The sequence below is a fragment of the Cannabis sativa genome, chromosome 6 (genome assembly GCF_029168945.1).
Source record: "Cannabis sativa cultivar Pink pepper isolate KNU-18-1 chromosome 6, ASM2916894v1, whole genome shotgun sequence".
In the NCBI taxonomy this organism is placed as follows: domain Eukaryota; kingdom Viridiplantae; phylum Streptophyta; class Magnoliopsida; order Rosales; family Cannabaceae; genus Cannabis; species Cannabis sativa.
The window spans coordinates 72,155,833-72,179,909 of record NC_083606.1 but is presented as its reverse complement, the minus strand read 5'-3'; the positions used below and the strand labels follow the sequence as shown (position 1 = coordinate 72,179,909).

General features: G+C 29.9%; 1 protein-coding gene across 1 annotated transcript; it reads left to right on the top strand.

Moving 5' to 3' along the window:
• Positions 1 to 8,001: 8,001 nt before the first annotated feature.
• Positions 8,002 to 23,381, top strand: LOC115695858 (uncharacterized). Its single transcript, XM_030622946.2, has 10 exons — positions 8,002 to 8,966; positions 9,338 to 9,493; positions 11,678 to 11,818; positions 11,905 to 11,955; positions 12,543 to 12,632; positions 13,348 to 13,398; positions 19,446 to 19,532; positions 21,044 to 21,220; positions 21,637 to 22,010; positions 22,640 to 23,381. The coding sequence occupies exons 1-10, from the start codon at positions 8,300 to 8,302 to the stop codon at positions 23,252 to 23,254; spliced, it is 2,409 nt and encodes an 802-aa protein (XP_030478806.2). The 5' UTR covers positions 8,002 to 8,299; the 3' UTR covers positions 23,255 to 23,381.
• Positions 23,382 to 24,077: the final 696 nt, after the last annotated feature.

The following is a 24,077-nucleotide window of genomic DNA, read 5'->3' as shown; positions in this document are numbered from 1 at the left end:
CCTACATTTGACACTTGGAAAAGGCTGCTGGAAAATCAAACAGGGAACAAAATCAAGGTATTAAGGACTGATAATGGCCTTGAGTTCTGTTCTAATGAGTTTAATGAATTGTGTAGCAGGTTGGGAATTCAGAGGCATAGAACAGTGATCAAAACACCTCAGCAAAATGGAGTTGCTGAGAGAATGAACAGAACTCTCCTTGAGAGAGTAAGATGCATGTTGCTGAGTGCTGGAATGGACAGGTCATTTTGGGGAGAAGCCATCAAAACAGCATGTTACTTAATCAACAGATCACCCTCAGTGCCCAACAACTTTAAAACTCCTCAAGAGATGTGGACAGGTAAAGCTCCTAACCTAGAACATTTAAGAGTTTATGGTTGTACTGCTTTTATGCATGTTAAGCAAGACAAACTTCAACCAAGAGCATTGAGATGCATATTTGTGGGTTACCCTGAAGGAGTTAAAGGTTATAGGCTATGGTGCCTAGAACCTGGGTATAAGAAGTGTATGATTAGTAGGGATGTAGTGTTCAAGGAAGAAGAGATGGCTCTCAAAGCTGTAAACAATTCTAAGAACAATGAAACTACACCAGATGAGAATGTACAAATTGAGGTGGAGCCTCAATCTACACCAGCACCTGCTAGTCAAAGAGAAATTGAGACTGTTGAAAGTGATGAGAGTGGAAACCAGCATGATCTAAGTGAATATCTACTAGCAAGGGACAGAGAGAGAAGACAAATCAAAGCTCCTGACAGATTTGGATATGCTGAGTTCATTGCTTTTGCACTTATGGTTGCTGAAGAGATAGATAGTTCAGAACCATTGAGCTTCTTGGAAGCTATGAAGAGTAAGGATGCTGCAGCTTGGCTGCAAGCAGTTAATGAAGAGATGCATTCTCTTAGAAAGAACAAAACATGGATAGTTGTGAGAAAACCAGAAGGGTACAAACCAGTTGGGTGCAAATGGTTATTCAAGCATAAAGAAGGATCTGAAAATGAACCTCCAAGGTTCAAGGCAAGATTAGTAGCAAAAGGATTTACACAAAAGGAAGGTGTAGATTACACAGAGATTTTTTCCCCAGTTGTCAAACAAGCTTCAATAAGAGCTATGATGGCAAAGGCAGCTAGTTTGGATCTAGAAATTGAGCAAATGGATGTGAGGACAGCTTTCTTGCATGGAGAATTAGAGGAAGAAATCTATATGCAACAACCTGAGGGGTTTGAAAATGGTAATCCTAATGATGTTTGCCTACTCAAGAAGTCCCTATATGGCCTCAAACAAGCACCAAGACAGTGGAATTTGAGGTTTGACACCTACATGCAAAGCATTGGATATACCAAAAGTAAGTATGACTCTTGTGTATATTTCAATAATCAAACTTACCTACTGCTCTATGTAGATGACATACTGATTTTCAGTAAGTCTAAACTAGAAATCAGCAAGCTTAAAGGCAAACTCAGTGAGGAGTTTGAAATGAAAGACCTAGGAAAGGCTAAGAGGATTCTAGGCATAGACATTAAGAGACCTTCAATAGGAGTTATTGTTTTGTCTCAAGCCTCTTATCTTCAGAAGGTACTCTCCAAATTTGGCATGTCTAAGAGCAAACCAGTTGCTACTCCTATTGCACAGCATTTCAAACTGTCTGCTGCACAATCACCCAAAACAGATGCTGAAAGAGAGAAAATGAACAAGATCCCTTATGCTAGCTGTGTGGGAAGTCTTATGTACTCTATGGTTTGTTCTAGACCAGATTTAGCTCATGCAATGAGCATGGTAAGCAGGTACATCTCTGATCCTGGTTCAGAACATTGGGAAGCACTTAAATGGACCATGAGATACCTGCAAGGAACTCTGAATACAGGAATTGTATTCAGCAAGGATAGTCAGTTTCAAGAAGAAATAACTGGCTATGTTGACTCAGATTTTGCAGCCAATCTAGACACAAGAAGAAGCTTGACTGGATTTGTATTCACTGCTCTAGGAGGCTGCATCAGTTGGAAGTCTAATCTACAGAAAGTTGTTGCTCTGTCTTCAACAGAAGCTGAATATATGGCAGCAACAGAAGCCATTAAAGAAGCTATATGGCTAAAGGGCTTAACTGAAGAACTAGGCTTTAAATCTGAGGACATTACAGTATATTGTGACAATCAAAGTGCCTTGCATCTCATGAAAAATCCTATGTTTCATGAGAGGTCAAAGCACATTGATATCAAACTACATTTCATTAGAGACATTGTGTCATCTAAACAGGTTCAAGTTAAGAAGATCAGCACTCATGACAACCCTGCTGATATCTTCACCAAGAGTGTTACAAGAAACAAATTTCTTCATTGCTTGAATCTGCTCAATATCAGAAGCTCTTAAGCTTCTCTTCTGTCATTAGCTCTTTGGAACAAACCAGGTGGATTTGTTGTAGGTTTTGTCCCAATGAACTAATGCCAAATCATCATTCTATTCTTCTATTGTCATTGGTTAGTTAAGTTAGTTATCTAGCTTGACACCTAAGCTCTACCTACTTGATTCAACCAATGCCTATAAAAGGAAGCACCAAGTTCTCATTCAAAAGGAGTCCAATCCGAGCCTCTCACCTAGAATTCTCTCTCTCTTTCTCTCTAATTTCTGTACAAATCTTGTGAGTGTTTAGGAGGGTTGTAAAAGTAGAATTGCTCATCCATTGAGATGACTTCTACCATGTGAGGTTTGATATGTAATGTGTTCTACACTTAGACTCAATTGAGTGCATGAATCGGATTGTAAAGGTGCTATACATTTGAATAAAGTTCATTTGATTCAATGTTAAGTCTCACTGAATTTTTCATTCATTTCTGGTTTTAGTTTTCTGATTTGTTTTAATCTTGTTTGCTTGTTATGTTGGTGTTGTTCTTGTTGTTAATTGGCACTGATTTGGCCAAGAATTGAGGGTGTTTTTCACCACATTAAAAACTATGTATACAATATGGAAATGTTTACAATTTTTGTAAATATATCAATACACAATTTTTTTAGGTGTTTATATTGGGATTTTTCGTATATATGTACATAAGTTTTATTGTAATGTTAATTAGTTCTTAGAGTACCTAACAAAAATATTTACAAAATTTTATCATAATGTCTATATTTACATTAAAACAAAATTTTATTTTGTCAAGCTAATATCATTTAGTAACATTTTTTTTTCATTGTAACAAATTAAAATTACATTAAAATATTTTCTAATTTAATAATAAAGTTTAATTATCTTTAATGACATTTGCACTATTAATTACTCACATAGCACTACAAATTATTTTACTTTTAGTCACAAAAATTACACTAAATTTGACTAAATGTGTTTTTAGTCACAATACTTATTGTGACTAAAATTAAATTAGTGACAACTTATATCTAAATACTATATTTTAGTTAGATATAACCTCCTTTGTGATAAAAAAAATTATCTCTAAAAATAACTAATTTTTGTAATATGTGTCTTATGTCTTTCATCACAAATGTCACTAAAACAATAAATATTACTAAAACTAAATTATAGGGACATTTTAAAGTGTTAGTAAATTATAAGTTTAGTGTGGAGTGATTCCTAAAAGAAATGAAGACATTTTAATTAAAGATAGAGCTTGTGATACAATAAAGAGAAAGTGCAAAGAACTGTGTTTGTGGATATATATGAGAGACTAAGACAACACTTGAAAACAAAAGAGTCACAAACACTACTTAATAAATATACAGATCTATATAATATTCTCTGCATAACAAACAGAAAAGCTCATTTTGATTTAAGAAAGTTTTTTCCTAAATTATTTCATATAATATATGTTTTTTTTTTTAATTATTATTTCAAATGGATCCTTAATTAATTCATGTATGATATATATTGTTATTTTTTAGAGAGTTTTCGATAAATACATAAAAACAACAAAAAAATTACAATAATATAATTGCATATATTATTTTCATCTTGTTTTTTTATTATTTATTTTGAGTAGTTTTTTTGTTATTTTTTATAGAACACCGTAGAAATATAAAATATAAAGATATATATATATATTTGAACGTACGTAAATATGTAAAAATTTTACAAAAAATATAATATTTTGTATAAATTTCTCTTATTTTAATCCAAACAATTCGTTGATCACTTAAAATCACAAAGATAAATGATCATATAAGGTAATTAATAACCTAAAAGAAAAAGTATTGCCAAAAAAAACTGCAAAGAATAAAGAATATAACATTTACTTTATATATTAGTTTTAATTAAAAAAAAAATCATAATTTCCATTGATCGAGTACGTGTAAAATGAACATAAAAAGAAAAGGCATATACAACCAAATTAAAGATTTTTTCTTTTCTTTTTCTTTTTACTTTAATTTGAAGGCAAAAGATTTTCCTTATTAAAATATAGTTTTCTCATTTGATTTATATATATATACTAGCAAAAAACTACGTGCGAGGCACGTATATTAAATTTTATGCTAGATTTTTTCTATGTTATTTGAAAATGAGATTATTATTGAATACTGAATGCAATATATTAGTGTTTAAGAAAGCTTAATGATTTAAATATGTTCTTAAGTTAATCCAAAATAAACTAAAAATTGATATTCCAATACTTAAAGAAACATTACTTAAATGGGGATAAGATAAAAAGAAAATTAAAAATCAATCTTTAAATTGTTGATAATTGAAGATAGCATTAGTCTAAAAATTGTAGATAAGAAAACTAATGATAGTCATTGGTGGATTTCAATCTTCATTTTCTTTGATAGAGACAATAGTGTAATTTTTGTATTTTGCACTTTTCATTTTAGCCGGGTCTGCATATATCTGGATTATCCATTTTTTCTTTGATAAATTGAATATGGTAGTGTCGACAAAGCGGCAGTGTTCCTGCAAATAGTGATTCCTCATAAATATTTTACAATAATTCTATTAAATTTCACACTTACTTCTCCAGCATAATGACAAATTGTGAAGTCGCTGCGGGCTAATTTTGGCTTGCTAAATCGTTTGTGGTCTTAATATGAATGAACCATGAGTTGATTCCTCATAAATATGGGGTAACTTAATTTCATTGGCAAGATTGGTTTTTATTATATATTTTGTCCATTTACTGTACTCATTAGCAACAAATGGATTAACAAGGGAGCAACCAAACAAAGCCAAACTATGGGAAGGCAAGTCAAGTAACTGATGCCATTAACATAAAATTATGGTGATAAAATAAAAGCAACCAGATAGCCAGAAGGACAGAAAACAACAGGCTAAAATAGCAGAAAATTATGGGTTTCACTATCATGTTCCTAAAGTAGACGTACCCATGCCCCTTATCAAGTTTCATATAATCACCAAACATGATATTCACAATCCACATCATTTGGAATAAAAATATTCAGAACTCTTGAAAGAAAAGTTTGGCTACCAAACCTATGTATATTTATATAAAATTATCTAAACTGAATTTAAGTGTGAATATAAAAACACTCACGATGGTGTTACACAGTTCTCCATAGAAGTCAGAAGTGATCTACTCTTTATCTCAGAATAACCCTGCAATTACAAGAGACCTTATCAAGACAGAAGGATTTCAAGTTTATAGAGGAAAATCTTGTGACAGACACAATTGACCTGGTCACAGCAAGAATTTACATGTTCAAGTATTATACTTGTAACAATAAACAAGGAAAGTGCATAAATTTTATTTCAAAAAAAATATGAAGATCAGGCAGATTAACTCACAGCAGCTTTCGCAAGTGCTTTTGACAGAAGTTCCACAGCAGATAGACCAAATGTGTTTAATAGATCCTCAGCAGCAGCCTTAAAATGTGTGGATTACATCGCATGTATACATAACATAATTAGTATCTGGACCAATAATAGGAAGGTCATGCTTTATTCACATAGTCTAGGCTTACCTATCCGAGATTTGATTTATTATTTACGCAGCCTTCAACACTGCGGACTTTGGCAACATCTGCTGGCTGAGGAGCTGATATATGTTCAAACTTAACACCGGATTCTCTCTCAATTTTAGAAAAATTAGACCTCCTAGGATCATAAAGCATTACAACTACACCAGAATTTCCTGAGAATAGCACAATTCTACATGTAATAAGACTACAGCCAATGAAATAAATAAATAAAATTGCTGCAAAGTTTAAATGACGTGGAGGCTCGCACTGATGAATGAAAATCAAAAGTAAGAAACTGAAACATGTACAGGCTTTCATGACTATACAAAGACAGTAGAGCATTCAAACCTGAATAATTAATTGAACATCGTTAATATCCAATCCCCTAGCAGCAACATTTGTAGCAACCAATGTCATGAACTTGCCCGACCTGAAACCAGAAAGCAAAAATATTTAATATCAGTGCGAGCCTAATTTAGGTGACGACAGGGGTGATTCAGGTGACGTTTTCTTTTTAAATGGGGTGTGATTCTAGAATATTTAATATCAGTTCAAATATTAATAGGATTTGTTTTATTATTATTTTATTATATATAAATAATATTTTATTATTTTATTAAATAAAAATTAAAAGTCACCCATGAATTTCTCAAAAACCAAGAATTTCAGTTATATAGGCACATTTTATATAGAATAGATATGGAATGCTTCTTAATGGGTATTACCCATTAATGGGTAATAAACAAATTTAACAATAAATATTAATTTTAAAAATATTAAACCATTAATTTTTTGTCCGATATTAATTTAGCTACTTAATTAAAGAAAATATTAAAAATTACATTTTTTTATACTATATCAATAATATGTTTATATAAAAAAATATTTAAGTCAAAGTCAAATTCAACTTTTTTATCACTTTTTTTGCCGAAAAACCTTTATTTTTATTGTTTTTTTTCAGCTGATGGACCAATCTCAGCCCATATAATGTAAAAATAAATTTTTTTTCTAATTAACTAAAAAAATTAATCATGAAAACTCAAATGCATCGACAATAGTATTTATGTATAATATATATAGTTATATGATTATATGATGAAGCTCATAATATTTATGTATCCAAATGCATCAACAATAGTATTTATTATATTATTTTATGTGAATTTATGACAATATTCTTCATCAAGACTCTATTAATTTTTATATATTATTAATATTTGGATGCGTACGTAAAAATGTATTTCATAATAATGTATTTATCATAAAATTGTTTTAAGAATTGTAAGTGCTAAATTCTATCAATAAATTAAGCTCTAATTTACCAAAAAATAGTGTTTTTAAGAAAATCGCGTTTAAGTATTTGATCGCTTTAAAATGATTTAGTATTTTTCACCTTTAAAATTTGTGTACATATATATTTTGATTTTGTTGTTAATTTGAACCGAATTTGTATAGACTAAAATTGTGTAATATAATATAATACAATATTATACAACACAATACAATGCAATATATATACTACATACTAATTCACCATTTTTTATAGTTAGATTAATGAAAATATATATTTAAAGTCATTACGGCCAGTTTCGACTCTAAGACTAGTTTTTAAAAATTATTTTAGATCTATTCAAAAAGGAAAATAGATAATATTATATTTTACAAATATATATATATATAATTTGGATTTTTCTCTTCAAATATATAAACTTGATAAATTTTTAAAAAATTACGAGTAATTTATACTGTTAAAAATTCAAACAATTACTTATTATATATAATTAGAATTAGTTTTGTTTCCTAAATTTTTACATGTACAAAATCGATTCCACTAAACTATGAAAATTGTTGGATATATTTAAGAATTTCTATAGTCTGACATAGATGTAAGTTCAAGGGGTAAAATATTAAAGTTCCGACAACAAGATTTGATGCATGTTAAAATTCGCGAGACACAATTTGGTATTATCATTAGTAAAATTAAACAAAATTACACCGAATAAGCTCTTGAATCCAATTTAATTTAACGGTCTAAGCAATTTAAATAGCATAATTTGATACATATAAGTTCTGAAAAAATAAACAGTCCATATCCCAGAAAAAAGTAAAAGTAAAAATAAAAGTAAAAGTACATCAATTTAGGTGTGTTTCTAATTTTTAGTCTTATCGATTAAAGTCTTAGAACACTTTAACATATATATTGTCCCAACTTAATACCTACGTAACGAATAAACACATGATAAAATTGTCACAACTACAAATTAAAACCATAAATAAATGTATATATATACATGCAATATACATATTTTATAAAACAGCATGTAATATATATATATATGTATATGTATTTATATACTATAATTAAGTGTGTCACGCTTTGCAAAACAACATGGAGAACTTCGATGACCAGCAAGAGTTGGTTGGAAAGATCAGAGAAGCGATGCAACAAAATTGGCACGAAGTCGTACGTTTGTACGAGACGGATCCTAATGCTCAAAGCACTAAGATTAGCACCTCCGGCTACACAGCCTTGCATGTAGCCGTGGCCGATGGTAAAGATGATATCGTTTATAAGCTAGTGGCTAGCATAAAGAGCCATATATCAACTATCATATCTGAAGATATGACAAAGTCATCATTACCATCATCGTATCAGGATTATTATGAGGACGATAATCGTGATGTGATGATGTTCAGAACTGAGGTAGAGCAAGTAGCGAACGCTAGCAGCTCACCTCTTGGAATTCAAAACGAAAAAGGAAATACGGCTCTTCATCTAGCTGCAGCTATAGGTAATGTTCCTATGTGCATATCAATAATGTCATCATTAGATCTAGATCAAGACTACTATCGTTCGTTGATTGAGATTAAGAATGAAAAAGGCGAAACTCCCCTCTTTTTGGCTGCTAAACATGGCAAGAAGAACGCTTTTCTTTACCTAAACTCGTTCTTGATGATGAAAAGTACTTCAACACAATCCAAGTCTAACGATGCATGTTGTCGGAGGGATAATGGTGATACCATTCTGCATTGCGCAATAAACGGCGAATTCTTCGGTAAGTAGTTACAATTTTAATTTTTTTAATAATTTTAGTCACAATAATTGTTGCGACTAAAAGTAAATTAGTGACAACTTGTATCTAAAAACTATGTTTTAGTCACAAGTAAACTTTTGTTATGAGTAAAAGTCATATTTAGTCACACAAAATTTATGTTGTGACTAAAAGTTTGTCACTAAAAGTAATTTTTTGTAGTGATAACTAACTTGAAGAAATTTTTTTACACGAACGGATATAGTAAACGTAACAAGTTTTATCATAACACATTTAGATCGAGTTATTATTAAGTTTTATTTTAACAGAAAATTAACTAATTAACTGAGAGTTCGATTTGTGATATCTAACATATAATTTGGTTTGATATACAGATTTGGCATTTCAGATAATAAAGTCGTATAAACATCTTGCAAGTACAAACAATATAAATGTTGAAGGAAAAGCCCCACTTCATGTTTTAGCTGATAAGCCTTCCGCATTCAAAAGTGCTATCAAGTTGGGAATATGGAAATCCATCATTTATAAATGTATGTCTTTTCTTTATCAAACATTTTGTTTATTAAAAGTTTTGATATATATATATATGGCATACCAAATATGGTATGTTTTTAACAAATTATAAATATGAAATAAATCATCATAGATAAGAAGAATTATCATAAAAACCTTAAAAACTCGTATATAAATTTTACTTTTATATAACCAAAACTAGTTTCCTAATGAAGAAACTAGTTTCTTGATGAAAATATCAGTTTTATGATGAAGAAACTAATTTTTTAATGAAAGATCTTTGGTGAATTTCGCTCTGACCGATCGTTACTAGATGGGTAAAAATTTAAAAAGTCATATATAAATTTTACTTCTATATAATCAAAACTAGTTTTTTGGTGAAGAAACAAGTTTCTTAATGAAAAAACTAGACTGTTTTTTAATAGAAAAAATCAGTTTCTTAAGGAAGGATCTTGATTGGTGAGCTTTGAAAATTAAATTTACATATACATGGCACAACAAATACCATAATATAGTTTAAAAACAAAAAAGTGCCATAAGAAGTGGCCAAACTTAAAGTTATCATATTTAAGTAAAAGGGTAGTTTGCAGTTAAACTCCCTGAACTTTGAAGTTTGACAAGATCAACCCCTTAGAATAGAAAAAACTAGGGCTAAACTCTCCAACTTCTATAATCGTTTTGCTCTGTACTCTTTTTATCCACTTTGGTCTGTTAAGTGCCAAAGTTGATTGCCACTGTGTAAACTCGTGTACACATGATAAAATTTTATTGGTCCACCTTATTTAATAATTAAAAAATAATTTAAAATATTTAAAAATTTTCAAAATCAAAATAAAAATAATATTTTTTTTTTCACTTTTTTCTTTTTTTTTTCTTCTTCTTTCTTCTTCTACCCAGAAACCTTCTTCCCACCACTACCATCATAACACAACCACCAAAACACCACCCACCATCACTTCAAATTTTCAACCTTCTTCTTCTTTGTTCTTATTTTTCAATCTATCAACACCACCAAACCCACCACCATCCACAACCACTGAAACCACCACCACCACCATCAAAACCTATTTTTCTATTCACAACCCAACAAAATCAAAATAAAACCCAAATCAAATTCAATTCCAACAAAATCAAACTAAAACCCAAACAAATTCAAATCCAACAAAAGCAAACAAAGCTCCAAATCAAATGAAAAAAATACTAGATAAAAAAATTGTCCTTGCCGAGCCCAAAAGCCTAACTCCGGACAACTGTCTCATCCTCAAGCCCGTCGAGATCAAAAGCTTCTTCGTCCCAACCTCCTGTAGTCACGAGTTCCTCTGTCACCATACAGTGTCAGAGATGATCTAGACGGGGAGGATCCTTGATCCCATCGTCCTTGACGCCCACTAAGAAGAAGAGGAGTGAGAGAAATCCAAAATAGGAGAATCAATGTGGTCTGGCCAAGGGAGATTTGGGAAGGAGGTAGTGGTGGTGTCGTACGATGAGATCTAAGTGAGGGAGAAAGATGGCAGTAGTTTGGGCGAGAAAGAACGACCTGGTTTGGGCAAGGGAGAACGATAATGGTTCTCTAGTGTGAGGTTGAGTGAACAGCGAAGAAGAAGAAAGAAAGAAAAAAAGAGAACCATTATCGTTTTGAAAAAAGAGAACCGTTATTTTTTTATTTTTTTTTTCTAATTTTGAAATTTTAAATTGGTTTTTTTAATTATTAATATTAGGTGGATCAATAAAATTTTGCCACGTGTGCACTTGTGTACACAGTGGCAGTCAACTTTGACGCTTAACATATCAAATGGATGGAAGGAGTAAAAAGCAAAATGATTATGGAGGTTTAGGATTTTAACCCTAATTTTTCCAGTCTAAAGGGTTGATCGTGCCAAACTTTAAGTTAAGCAAGTTTGACCGCAAATTTCCCTAAATAAAAAATAATTAAACTCATATTGAGTGTAAATTTTTCTTATTTATCTTAATAATTTATATTTATATATGTGTTTCAAAAAAAATAATAAAATAAAATTCATATACATACATAATTAATTTTTCCATTTTTTTTTTTTTTTGATATACTCATATAATAGCATATAACCTAATAGTTTGATACTATCTTTTCTTAATGAAGAAGATTCTAAATTCGAATCCTCACTTACTCCAATGTCAAAAAAGAAAAAAAAATTCTCAATATTTTTTGGCGTGATAATTAGGTATTGACGTGAAAAACCTAAAGAAAAACGCAAAGCCAGATGAAACACCATCAAGAATTCCCCGCGATGAGATAAAGTATCCACAAAACTACACTGTTTTGTTCACATTTTTTCATTATCTATGGAAGCTTGTAAAAATAGGTATGTATAAACTAAATTATGATAATTTGTCTAGATTTCAACTAGCTTAGTAATGTAGATTTTAATTAAGTTTCACTAATTTGCAGTGACTGTTTTTAATTCCCATACAAAGAGCCCTAGAGGAGGAGATCACAATGGTGAGCAAACCGATCTTAATTACTTGGGATTGTAAATTCTAAATTTGTCTATAAAAAGAAGATCTAATTATATTAGGTTAAATTAAGCCAATATATCACTATCATTATTTTATAAATGTCTATATATATATAACATTAAAAATAATTACTCTTTTCATATTTTAGGGTAACAAAAAGTTTATTTTCATATTTTTCAAAATTGTTTTTTGTTTGTTTTTTTTTCTCACATATTTTTTTTTCATATTACTCTTTGTTTCTTCTCATATTCTTTCTTAATTGTCTGAATAGTTGCTTTTTAGCTCTCTTGTTACTTTTTTTTCTTTCATCATTTTTCATTTATTATTTTTTTGCTTTACTTTTTCTTTCTTCTCATTTTTTTTCTCTTTTTACTTTCTCTGTAATAACTGTCTCACTTATCGCTTTCTAGCTCTTGTAATTTTTTTTTTAAAATATTAAAATTAATTTTTCCAAGAATTTTAGATGTGATCATTAATAAGAAGATCCAAAGTTATTTATAATCCTCCAATGAAAAAATATTAATAAATGAATTAATTAATTTTCCCAAGAATTTTGATTGTGGATTTTAGGTATTAAAGTGGAAAAGCAGAAGGATCAAAATCCAGCAAACAACACCACCTTCACCTGTTTTGATTTTCTACGAAAGCTTGTAAAGATTGGTATGTACAATAAATTACTCTTTCGTTATTATTATTATTATTATTATTATTATTATTATTATTATTATTATTATTATTATTATTTATTTGGGAAAGATTATAATAAGAAATTAAAATTATATGATCTCTAAAAAAAACTAAAATTAATTTTTTAGTCAAAATATTTTCAAACATAACCAAACACACCCTTGAATTTGTAGATGAATTAATGAATTGATTATAAATTAATAATTTAATACTCAAAGTTAAAAACAAAAGTAAATGTTGATCTCAAGTATGTTAATTTATTTTTACCGTATATATTTAGTTACAAAATAGAATTTTTAAAAAATCCAAGTTGTTATACATGATAATTTCATACAAAATATGGGCCTTAAATGAAATATTATTAAGAAATATAAATATACAACTCTAATTGATTAAAACACGTAATCCAAAAATAGGATAAACTTCTTATTTTTTTAAGTACATCATGAAAATATATCATGATTTTTTTACCATGAATAACATTTCATATGCAAATAACATTTCAAATGCATTGCTCATAATCATATATATCTCATACAAATATATAGATTTGAACAACGAATTATTTTTTTTTAATATATATTTTCTACATTTTTTATACCATTACATAAAAATAAAAAAGATAATGACATTATAGCTAGTTTTAAATTAATAAAACGATAGCTGACTAAATTAATTTCAATAACAGAGACAGAAAAAATAACTGATGCACAAAAACAAGTCGATGAAGAAAACCAAGGTGATGTCCTATCTCTTTCCTAATTTTTTTTCATAAGTAGTTTTCTTTATTTTCTTCCAATGAATCTAAAGATCTTTTGATAGTAATTTATAATTAGAGAATCAACACAATACAATAGGGGCACCACTTTTGTTCTAACTGCATGCATATTAGTGTATGATTTCGATTTCTTAAGTTGCAAGCATCACTCTTTTTTTTCTTTTCACATAATATTTTCATTAAATTACATTTAGACTAGTGCTAGAGGTTACCCTACATAATATCCCATAAAATATATTAATATAACCTAATAAATAATAAAAATGGCAACATTATGTATTTAGTTGATATTTGTGCAGGCTAAGTCCTGTGCATAGACGGGTTAAGCCTGTGCCTAGAGCTCATCTTGCCTAGAGATCCAAAAAAATATTGAGAAATTTGACTAATTATGCATTTATTGGACCAATTTTTTTTTTCTAAACCTAAACTATTCAATATTGGCAGAATATGTCATTTTTTCCTAAAACCTCTCTCTCTCTCTCTCTCAAACAAAACAGCACACAATCAACCCACAACCCACCACCTACAACCTTGATCCCTTCTCTCCACGACCACTATGATCACAGACCCAAGGACCCATGGACCCAATGACCACTGCGGACCCAACGACTTCTCCATCAACCACGACTTCACCATTGGTTATGTTATCAAATGAAGAAACTGTATGATTAATGTTTGTTATCTGTGAGTAAATGTTAGATTTAGGGTAAAAAATGACCAGATCTGAGTTTTGGGCAAAAAACTAGTGTTTTTGTCAGGCCCTGGTCCGATATCATTCTGTTGTTAAAATGAGTAAAGGTTGAAGACGAAGGTCCGATGGTGGTCCGATGGTAGCCCGATGATATGGTCCGATAGGGTCCGATAGTGGGCCAAAGCTTTCCTAACGAGATTATAAATGAATGGAGCTTAACATATATAAATGTAGATATGGTCCAATAGTGGTCTGATAATGGTCCGATGGTCACCTGATGATACTATTTTATGTACAAAAACATAAAAAAAAAAAAATGGGTAGCAACGGGCCACTATCGGACCCCATCAGACCACCATCAGTATAGAAGAATAGAGAGAAGGGTATAATCGGTATGAATATAAAGTGTGCCGATTTTTTTAATTTTAGTAAGCTTGTGTTCAAAAATTTAATATACACCAAATGTATACATATAAATTCAAATTTTCCAAAATATCTTTTCCTTTTAAAATTATACATTTTTTTTTTAATTTTGAAAAATATCACCTTTTTTTCTAAATAAGAGCTCAAAAATATATTTTTCTTATATATTTTAAAATCGGCCCTACGTTTGTGCAATAAAAATTTCTCACTAACTTACCCAAAAGAAAACCTAATATGTAATAAACAAAAAGAATTGTCTTTTTTTTACTTTATCAGTTATGTAATTAAATTATAATTATTAGATTATTTTATTAAATAATTATATGTACGTTTAATATTATTATCTCAATAAATTTGCATAACTACAAATTAATTTCGAATGAATTATAAAATTATTATTAACTTTTGCATCATATAATGCACACAGAAAAAATTTTACTTTTAGTCACAACAAAACTTATAATTAAAAGTTAAAAAATTGTGACTAATTATAAATTATCATTCTTATGTTGTGACTAACAGGTCTGTGGCTAAAGATATTAGTCACAAAAATTACAATTTATTGTGACTAAATGTATTTTTAGTCACAATACTTGTTGTGACTAAAACTAAATTAGTAACAACTTGTAACTAAAAACTATGTTTTAGTCACAAGTAATATTTTTTCGTGACTAAAAGTCACATTTAGTCACAAAAAAATTATGTTGTGATTGAAAAGTTGCCACTAAAAGTAACAGTTTTTTGTAGTGACATCTTCGGGTCAAAATATATTATTGAATTGCAAAAATGTACTAAAACACACAGTACAAAGGTATCTAGCATGAATAGGGAAAGGGGCCGAAAAGGAAGAGAGGACAGCTATCCAACATACTAGAGAAAAGCAACAAATTAAGAAAAGTAAATACTAAAACGATCATTGATAAATCGATCATTGATAAATCACTGTTTAACATCCTCCCTCAAACTCAACGAGTAAGAAAGCACGGTGAGTTTAGTGCATAACTCTTAAAACTGAGAGGTTGGAAGAGGCTTTGTAAGATAGTCGACAACTTGATCAGCAAAGGGCGTGAAAGAGAGATAAGCGATGGTTCACTTGTTCACGAACAAAATGGTAATCGAGTTCAACGCGTTTAGTGCGAGCATGAAGAACAGGATTAGATGCCAAATAGAGAGTACTGATGTTATCACAATGCCTAGGGGAAGCGTGTAATGCGATGCCAAATTTACCAATAAGAGATTCAAGCCAAGAAATTTCAGAAGCATCGTTGGCAATAGCACAATATTCGTACTAGATCGAGACATAATCTTTTGCTTAGAGGAGGATCAGGAGATGAGATTCAAGCCAAGAAAAGATGGTATACGCACTCGTACTACGACGATCATCGAGACAAGATGCCTAATCGACATTAGTAAAACAATGTAAATGAAGAGAAGAATCCCGTTGAATGAAAAGACGAAGGTTTGCCATACTATTGAGATATCGAAGAGCGTACTTAGCTGCCTGAAGATTAATGGAAGCATGAGCATGCATAAATTGGTATAATTTGTTGACTAGAAAAGAGATCAATTTGAGTAAAAGTACAATATTGAAATTGGGATGAGTGTGAGAGGTGTATTGACTGGTTTAGAGTCCAATAGACATGTCTTGATAAGTAAATCATGAATGTATTTGGTTTGGGAAAGATAAAGACCAACAGAGGTGCGAGTGACTTGAATACCTAGAAAAAAAAATGAGGAAAGCCCAAACCGCAAAATGAGTTCGAAGATACTTGAGATTAGGGATGGGCAACATCCAATCTAATCTAATTGAACCGAACCGAACTGATCCAATCCAATCTAATTATAAAAAATTGGAAATCCAATTATAATTGGATTGGATTGGATGTTAAAAGTTGGATTTTAATTGGATTAGATCAATTATTGGATGCCAATCTCAAAATTAATTTAATTAAAAACTGATCCAATCTAATTACATTTATATATATTAAAAAATTATTTATATTGGTTTATATAATAAAAACTAATAAAAAAATGAAAATATATATAATAATTATATTTTGAGTGATTTCTTTTTGTGAAATTTGTAACACTTGGTTGTTCTATGTATTTATTTTTATGATATTTTATTATATTTTACTTAGAAATATTATTGTTTTAGTTATTTCAAACGCTTAGTTACATTACGCTTGTAAAAATGATATTTTTATGGAGTACTAAACTTAAAAATTAATGGTGATAATTAGTTTTTATGTATTTATCTTCATATTTTTTAAGTCAATATTAAAAATTAGGTGTGTAATTGGATATCCAATTAAAAAACCAATCCAATTAGTAATTGGATCGGATTGGATTAGATTTTGAGGTCCAATTGGATTGAATTGGATGATGATTTTTCAAATCAATTACTAATTGGATTAGATCAGATGAGAAAAAAAGATTGGATTGAATCGGATGTCCACCCTTACTTGAGAAGATTATCCATAGTGGGAGAGCAACACCTGGTAAGGATAATGTCATCAACATAAACCAACAAAATGATAATAGTAGAGGTAGATTGGTAGATGAACATTGAACTATCAGCTTTAAATGCGACAAAACCCTAATCAAGTAAAGCAGTGGTGAGCTTAAGAAACCAAGCTTGAGGAGATTGCTTAAGACAATATAAAGTGACTTAGATAACTTACAAACATGATGAGGTGCTGATGGATCAACGAATCCTTAAGGCTGCGACATATAAAAGTTTTCGGTTAAGATGCCATGGAGGAATATATTTTGTATATCAAGTTGTTTGATAGGAAAATGAAAGGAGACAGTAAATGCGAGAACCAAACGAATAGTGTTAGACTTGATAATCGGGTTGAAAGTTTCATGAAAATTAAGGCCAGAAGTTTGATGACACCCTTTGGAAACAAGACGAGCTTTATACCGATTCACGGATCCATCTGCATGGAGCTTGATATGATAGACCTACTTGCACCCAATGATCTTGGCAAAAGGCGACAGAGGAGCAAAGATCCAAATTTTTTGAGATTTAAGGGTAGTAGGATTAGTTATGCTGCTAGAATGAGGAGGAGCGGGTAACAGCAGTGGAGCACTCTGATGAGTGAGATATGCACTAAAAGGTCTAGTTGGTGGGGTGGGGTTGGTATTGGAGATTTAGTCAGCGATATCACACATTGGCAGTATGAGCAAGACGAAATCAAATCTGACATTTTGGTTTGAAAGATGGGCGAGAGGAGGAGGGTGAGGCAGGGATTGGTGAGCCATGGTGCTGGTGAATAGGATATTGTGGGTTAGATTGGGGTGGACGAGCTGGGGAGGTTGAAAATAAGTCTATGAAGGTGGAGTGATGAATTTAGGTTTGTTTTTGGGTAGCTATAGATTGGAAAAATTGGTTTGAAGGGAGCTAAGTGAGGCGATGTTATTTTGACGGTGAAGGCGAGCATCATAATTAAGCAATAGAGAGTGAATCTCTTCAATGAAATGGAAGGTTTGATACCACGAGCTTGAAGAGGAGAGATAAAGGCATTGTACTCCAAACCCAATCCATTTGAACAGATAATTAATCAAATGGTCTTGAAGAAAAACTGGATCTTCAATAGAAGCAAGAACATTACACATTGATTTGAGTTTTTACAAATACTGCATAGCTGACATTCCTTCCTTTATGAGATTGTTGAGAGAGGTTCTATACTTTGATATTTTTGCAAAAGATGTAGTTGTATATATTTGTTCTAAAAAAACAAATCTCTAAAGATGTGATAACGATATATATGCAATGAAATAAAAAATGGATCAACTTGAGGTTTGAGGTGGAGAAGATGATGAATAGTGAGGAAGGGAAAACTATGGTTCCATCAATAAACCTTCAAGACCGTTGGCTATTATGAATATTTTGTGTTATGCAAGAACTGAGATTAAACATCACACAAACCAGAGGGAAGAATGCATAGACAAGAATTCAATGAGCAAACTTAATGAACATTCAATTAACTAAACACAGAACAAGAACAATATTAATTGGATCAAGCAACTGTACAAAATAAAGAACAAGAACTTAGCTGATAAAATTGACAGTCTTTATTGATGAATTCCAGTAGAAAATGATCACAGTATTACAATGCAATCGAGCCTTGAACATCAAACAATTTAGTTACAAAGATCTCACATGAGGGAAGCTATTTCTAGAATAGGCAATCCCTTTGACATCCCTCCAATCTCACTCAAACAAGGCTCAATTCTAAGTGATCTAATTCTAAAGGTAATCTGAAAAATCTCAACCAAAAACCAGAGGAGAGTTTGCTATTTATAGATGTTGGTCTTTGGTTGTTAGGAAGCTAACAAAGTTAGTTAGGTAGTTGATGATGTGGCAGTCCAAACTATTCACAATGTGCCTTAATTACAACATTTTGCATATTAATTCCCTGCACCAAGTAGTTAGAATCATCTAGCTTCACTCCTATAGTCTGGTTCACGTAAGGAAATCCTGAAGCAAGAGGTCCGACAATTGAGAAAGATATCGGTTGAAGAGAAGAAACAGCTAGCTAGGGTCGGTTGTGTGTGGTTTGGGTCATTTGATTTAGGTTGTTTTGATTTTGAGGGTTTTTGTGTTGAGTAGGGTCATCACTGGGGTTAGGTGTTTGAATCCCCCCGATTGTAGTGTGGACCTACTGTTGATTATGGGAGCCATAAAGAGTCTTTTGGCTCTGATACCATGAACCTAAAAGAGAAAAAGGGACAAAAAAAATACCAAAACTAACATTAATAAATCACTATTTAACACTTATACATATTTTAAATGCTTATTCTTATGTTAGAATATTATTATTATGATTCACTATTCACCATTCCATTATCAGAATCTTTTAATCATACATATATTTATATAATGCAGGTAATTTAGTAGTTCCTAAAAACTATATGGTCGCCTTCAAGTTTGCCAAGCTATTACACAGATCACTACTATCTTTAATGGGACCAGGTATATATATATAGATATATATATATATATATATATATGGGTGACTATTGAATGGTTACATTTTTATTGTAGCCATATGGTTACATTTTTCTTTAACCTGTAATAGCAGGTTACTAATAGGTAGACTTTCCTTTTTTAGATTTAATTAATTATAATTAACTATTTTCTTAAATTAATTAATTAAATACATTCCTTTTTAAGAATTATTTAATTATAATTAACTATTTTCTTAAATAATTAATTAAATATTTAACAAGACCTCTTTTAGCAATTAATATTTATATTTAAATCCTTACTTGAATTATTTTAATAGTTAAGCCATTTAATTATAATATTTGCAATAAAATTTATTTTTTTACAAAAATTAAACTTCTTTTGACACAAATTAAAATTCTCTTCTTATAATAAATTTTCAAATAATTAATTATTTTTAAATGATATTTAATTATTTTGTTACAATTATATGAACTAAGTATTTGGCCTCAAGCTAATCAATAGATAACAAGTGCAGCCATTTTTTTTCTAAAAAATCCTTCCACTTATTTCATTTTTTACTTTTTAAATGTTTAAATAAAAAAATTAAATAATTAAGTGTAATAATTTAAAATTAAGATTACAAGAATAATAAATTTTAAATTATGAAATTATATGTGTATAATTTTAAATTATAAAAAGTTTTGCTATAAAATTTTAAATAATTTAAGTATAAAAAAATAAATTGCTAAAAGATCCTTATATAGTAATAAATTACAAAAAATTAATTAATAATTATAATTAATTTAATTTTAAAATATAATTAATCTTAATTAAAGTTTTATAAGGAAATAAATGATTAGGTTACTTTCAGGTTACAAGTTATTTATTATTTATTTTTATTTAATTTCCAAATTAATCACAACCATTTAATAGTAATCCAATGGCTTAAAAAAATGTAACCATGATGGTTACAATAAAAATGTAACCATTGAAACCTCTTCCATATATATATATCACATTTTAATTTAAGCTAATTTTTATTTTTAAAGTTATATATATAAAACAGAACGTAAAAAAATTATAACTTATTTTTTATTTCACTGTGTATGTATTAGATATCTCATTGAAAATTTTAAAATAATTTATAATGTTAAACAAGATACAAATATAATTCATTTTTCGATATCATAAATTATTTAGAATTTTTTTAAAATTAAACGAATATAACACCTACTTTAATTATGATATAGACAGCCATTTAAAAAAAAAAAAACTTAAATTATGATTATTGTTTTTGCTAAATAAATTATAATTTTTTTGAAATACTACAAACATAAATGTCTCTACCGATAGTACTAAAATTTGTGTCCTTATCAATAGTACTTGTTATATGTTGGATTTTATTGTTTCCTATGTTATAGAAGAGATGCATGTATAATATATATAATAATAATGGTATATAGTAATAATAATATTATTATAACTTCTTATTTTTATGTGTTATAATAATTATGTACTTTTTGAATTGAAATCAGGTCATGGATGGATAATCAGTTTAAGAAAACTGAAAGAGAAGCATACATGGTCTCTTCAAGTATTGAATGAACTCTTAAATAATAATAATATTTATAAATTTGAAGACAATGGGTATCAAGCACCAATAAATGCTAATAAGAATGATTATGAAGATCTAAATTCAGCCTTTCTTGAAGGTAATTAAATTAAGTATATAAATTTATTTATTTATAGTGATATTCACTATAAAAAAATCATCACAACATAAATTTTTATGAGTAAATATGATTTTTAGTCATAAATTTTTATGACAAAATTATTTGTGATTAAAACATACTATTTAAATACAAGTTGTCACTTAATTTAATTTTAGTCACAACAAGTATTGTGACTAAAAGTACATTTAGTCACAACAATTGTAATTTTTGTGACTAATATTTGTAGGCACAGACTTTTTAGTCACAGCACAAAAATGATAATTTATATTAGTCACAACATTTTTACTTTTAGTTACAAATTTTGTTATGACTAAAAGTAAGACTTTTTGTAATGATTGTATTGTATACATATTAATTTATTAAATGCATATTAATTTATTGGTACTTAATTATAGCTAAAAAGAAGGAGGACCCAAAGTATGTAAAGAAAAAAGTGGTTAAAAAGAGAGAAACAGCCATGTTAATTGCAGCAAGAAATGGTATCACAGAAATGGTGAAAAGAATCCTTGAAAAATTTCCAGTGGCAATATATGACTCGAATGAAGATGAGAAGAATGTTGTGTTATTGGCTTTGGAATATAAGCAAGTGAAATTGTACACATTTTTGCTCCAACAATTTTCCAAAAATGAGAGTATTTTTCGAAAAGTTGATAAACATGGCAATGGTGCTTTGCATATTACTGCAGCAAATACTGACCAAGGAAATATGCAGAGATGGCCTATTCCTGGTGATGCTTTGCAAATGCAATGGGAAATTAAATGGAATAAGGTATTTAAATTATCACTTTTCTCGTGTTTCTATTTTAAGCGCTTAAAGGAATTATAATTAATTTTTTTATATGACTGTATATATTGTAGTTATACTAAATACATTTCACCTATTTTTAAAAATTTTAAAATGATTTATGATATCGAAAAATAAAGTTTAAATATTCAGTTGTACATGTTCAAAAATAAACAAGCACACATGCAACTGAATACTGTATTTACAACATGGATCGTAAATTATTTGAAAACATTCAAAAGTTCGATGTAGATTGTCATATAAAATATATATATATAAGAAAATTTGCAAGCTTTTCAATAATGTTTAGTTATTCATATGGTTCAACATGACCTTGCTTTGGGAGCATTGTTATAGGGTACTAAAGTGTTTATCGTCGTATAATTAGTTATATAACGGTTTTTTATAATTTTTATTATTAAAATAAAATAAGAGATTGTAAAACCCAATGGCAACAAAAAATTAGGGTCATAATTAATTTTTTGTTCTATCAACAACATAAAATTAGGGCAAAAGGTTTTACCATACCATAGATGCACCCTAAAAAATTACTCAATTCTTCAAATTATAGTTTTGTTAAAATATATTGACATATATATTTTTTAACAATGCAGTTCGTGAGAAATTCAATGCCGGAAAATTTCTTTGTTGAGTACAATGACAAAGGAGAAACTCCAGAAACAATATTCACAAAAGACCACAAAAATCTTGTCAAAAGTGGAAGTGAATGGATGAGTAAAACCGCAGAATCTTGTTCCCTCGTTGCCGCCCTCATCGCCACCGTGGCATTCGCCACGTCAACATCTTTACCCGGCGGAACCAATGAGGAGAATGGAAAACCAATGTTGGCAAATCAACCTGCATTTCGAGTGTTCGCCGTAGCTTCATTAATAGCTCTAAGTTTTTCGGTCACCTCCTTAGTTATGTTCCTAACCATCCTCACATCTAGATTTTCGGAGAATAATTTCGAGAAAATTCTACCTTGGAAACTTTTGATGGGACTAACTTCTCTTTTTTTGGCGATAGTCTCGATGATTATCGCCTTTTGTGCCGGTCACTTCTTCGTTCTTAACGATAGTATCAAAGTGGCCGCGTTCCCGGTTTATGCTGTCACCGCCATCCCGATTTCTTTCTTTGCTGCAGCTCAGTTTCCACTCTATGTGGATTTAGTATTTGCCACATTTGCCAGTCCATTTGGTAATCCTCAAAATATTATTGACCCAGAATAATAGTGTTCACATATATATAGGTAATATATTTACACTAAATATTGTTATGTTTTTTTTTTTTGGAAACAATTATTGTTATGTTTTTAATTGGGTTTGATTGAAGAAATACAGTGTGCTTGCTTGTTTAGTTATGGTATTCAATTGAACATTACGTATATGTAGAAACTTAATATATATATTTATCATGAGTATATGTGAGGCAGGGTTGATACAATATTTGACAATATTGTATATAATATATGAGTTTGGCACTTAACTTTAGCTTGTTGTGTATTTTTTTTTTTTTTTTTTTGAAAAGGGGAAATTTTTATTCAACTTGAAAAACTATCATCCCTTACAATTGAAAGCAAATCAAATAGAGGACCGCCTTGCAATGTAGTGAGCGGCCTTATTTGCAGATCACTTAACAAAAGAAATAAAAACATTATGTAATGCTGAAAGGAGCACTTGACAATCTTGAACAAGTAATCCAAACTGAGATGGCATTTGAACCGAGCCGTTAATAGCCTGAACAACTACTAAAGAATCAGTTTCAACTTCCACATCAGACAAATTTCTCGTCTTAATCCAATTCAAAGCCTCCTTCACACCAACAACTTCAGTAATCTTAGGAGACACCATTCCAACTTTGCTCCTTGAGAAAGCTTCAACAAATTTAGCATCTCTGTCTCGGATTATGTAGCCAAACCCAAAACCGGTTTTCAGCTTCGAAGATAGCCTCGTCGACATTGATCTTGAACTTAGTTGTAACTGGTTTCGCCCAATGCTCCCTACGACTACTAAAATTAACATTTAATAGTGGGGTGAATCCATGAGATTGAGC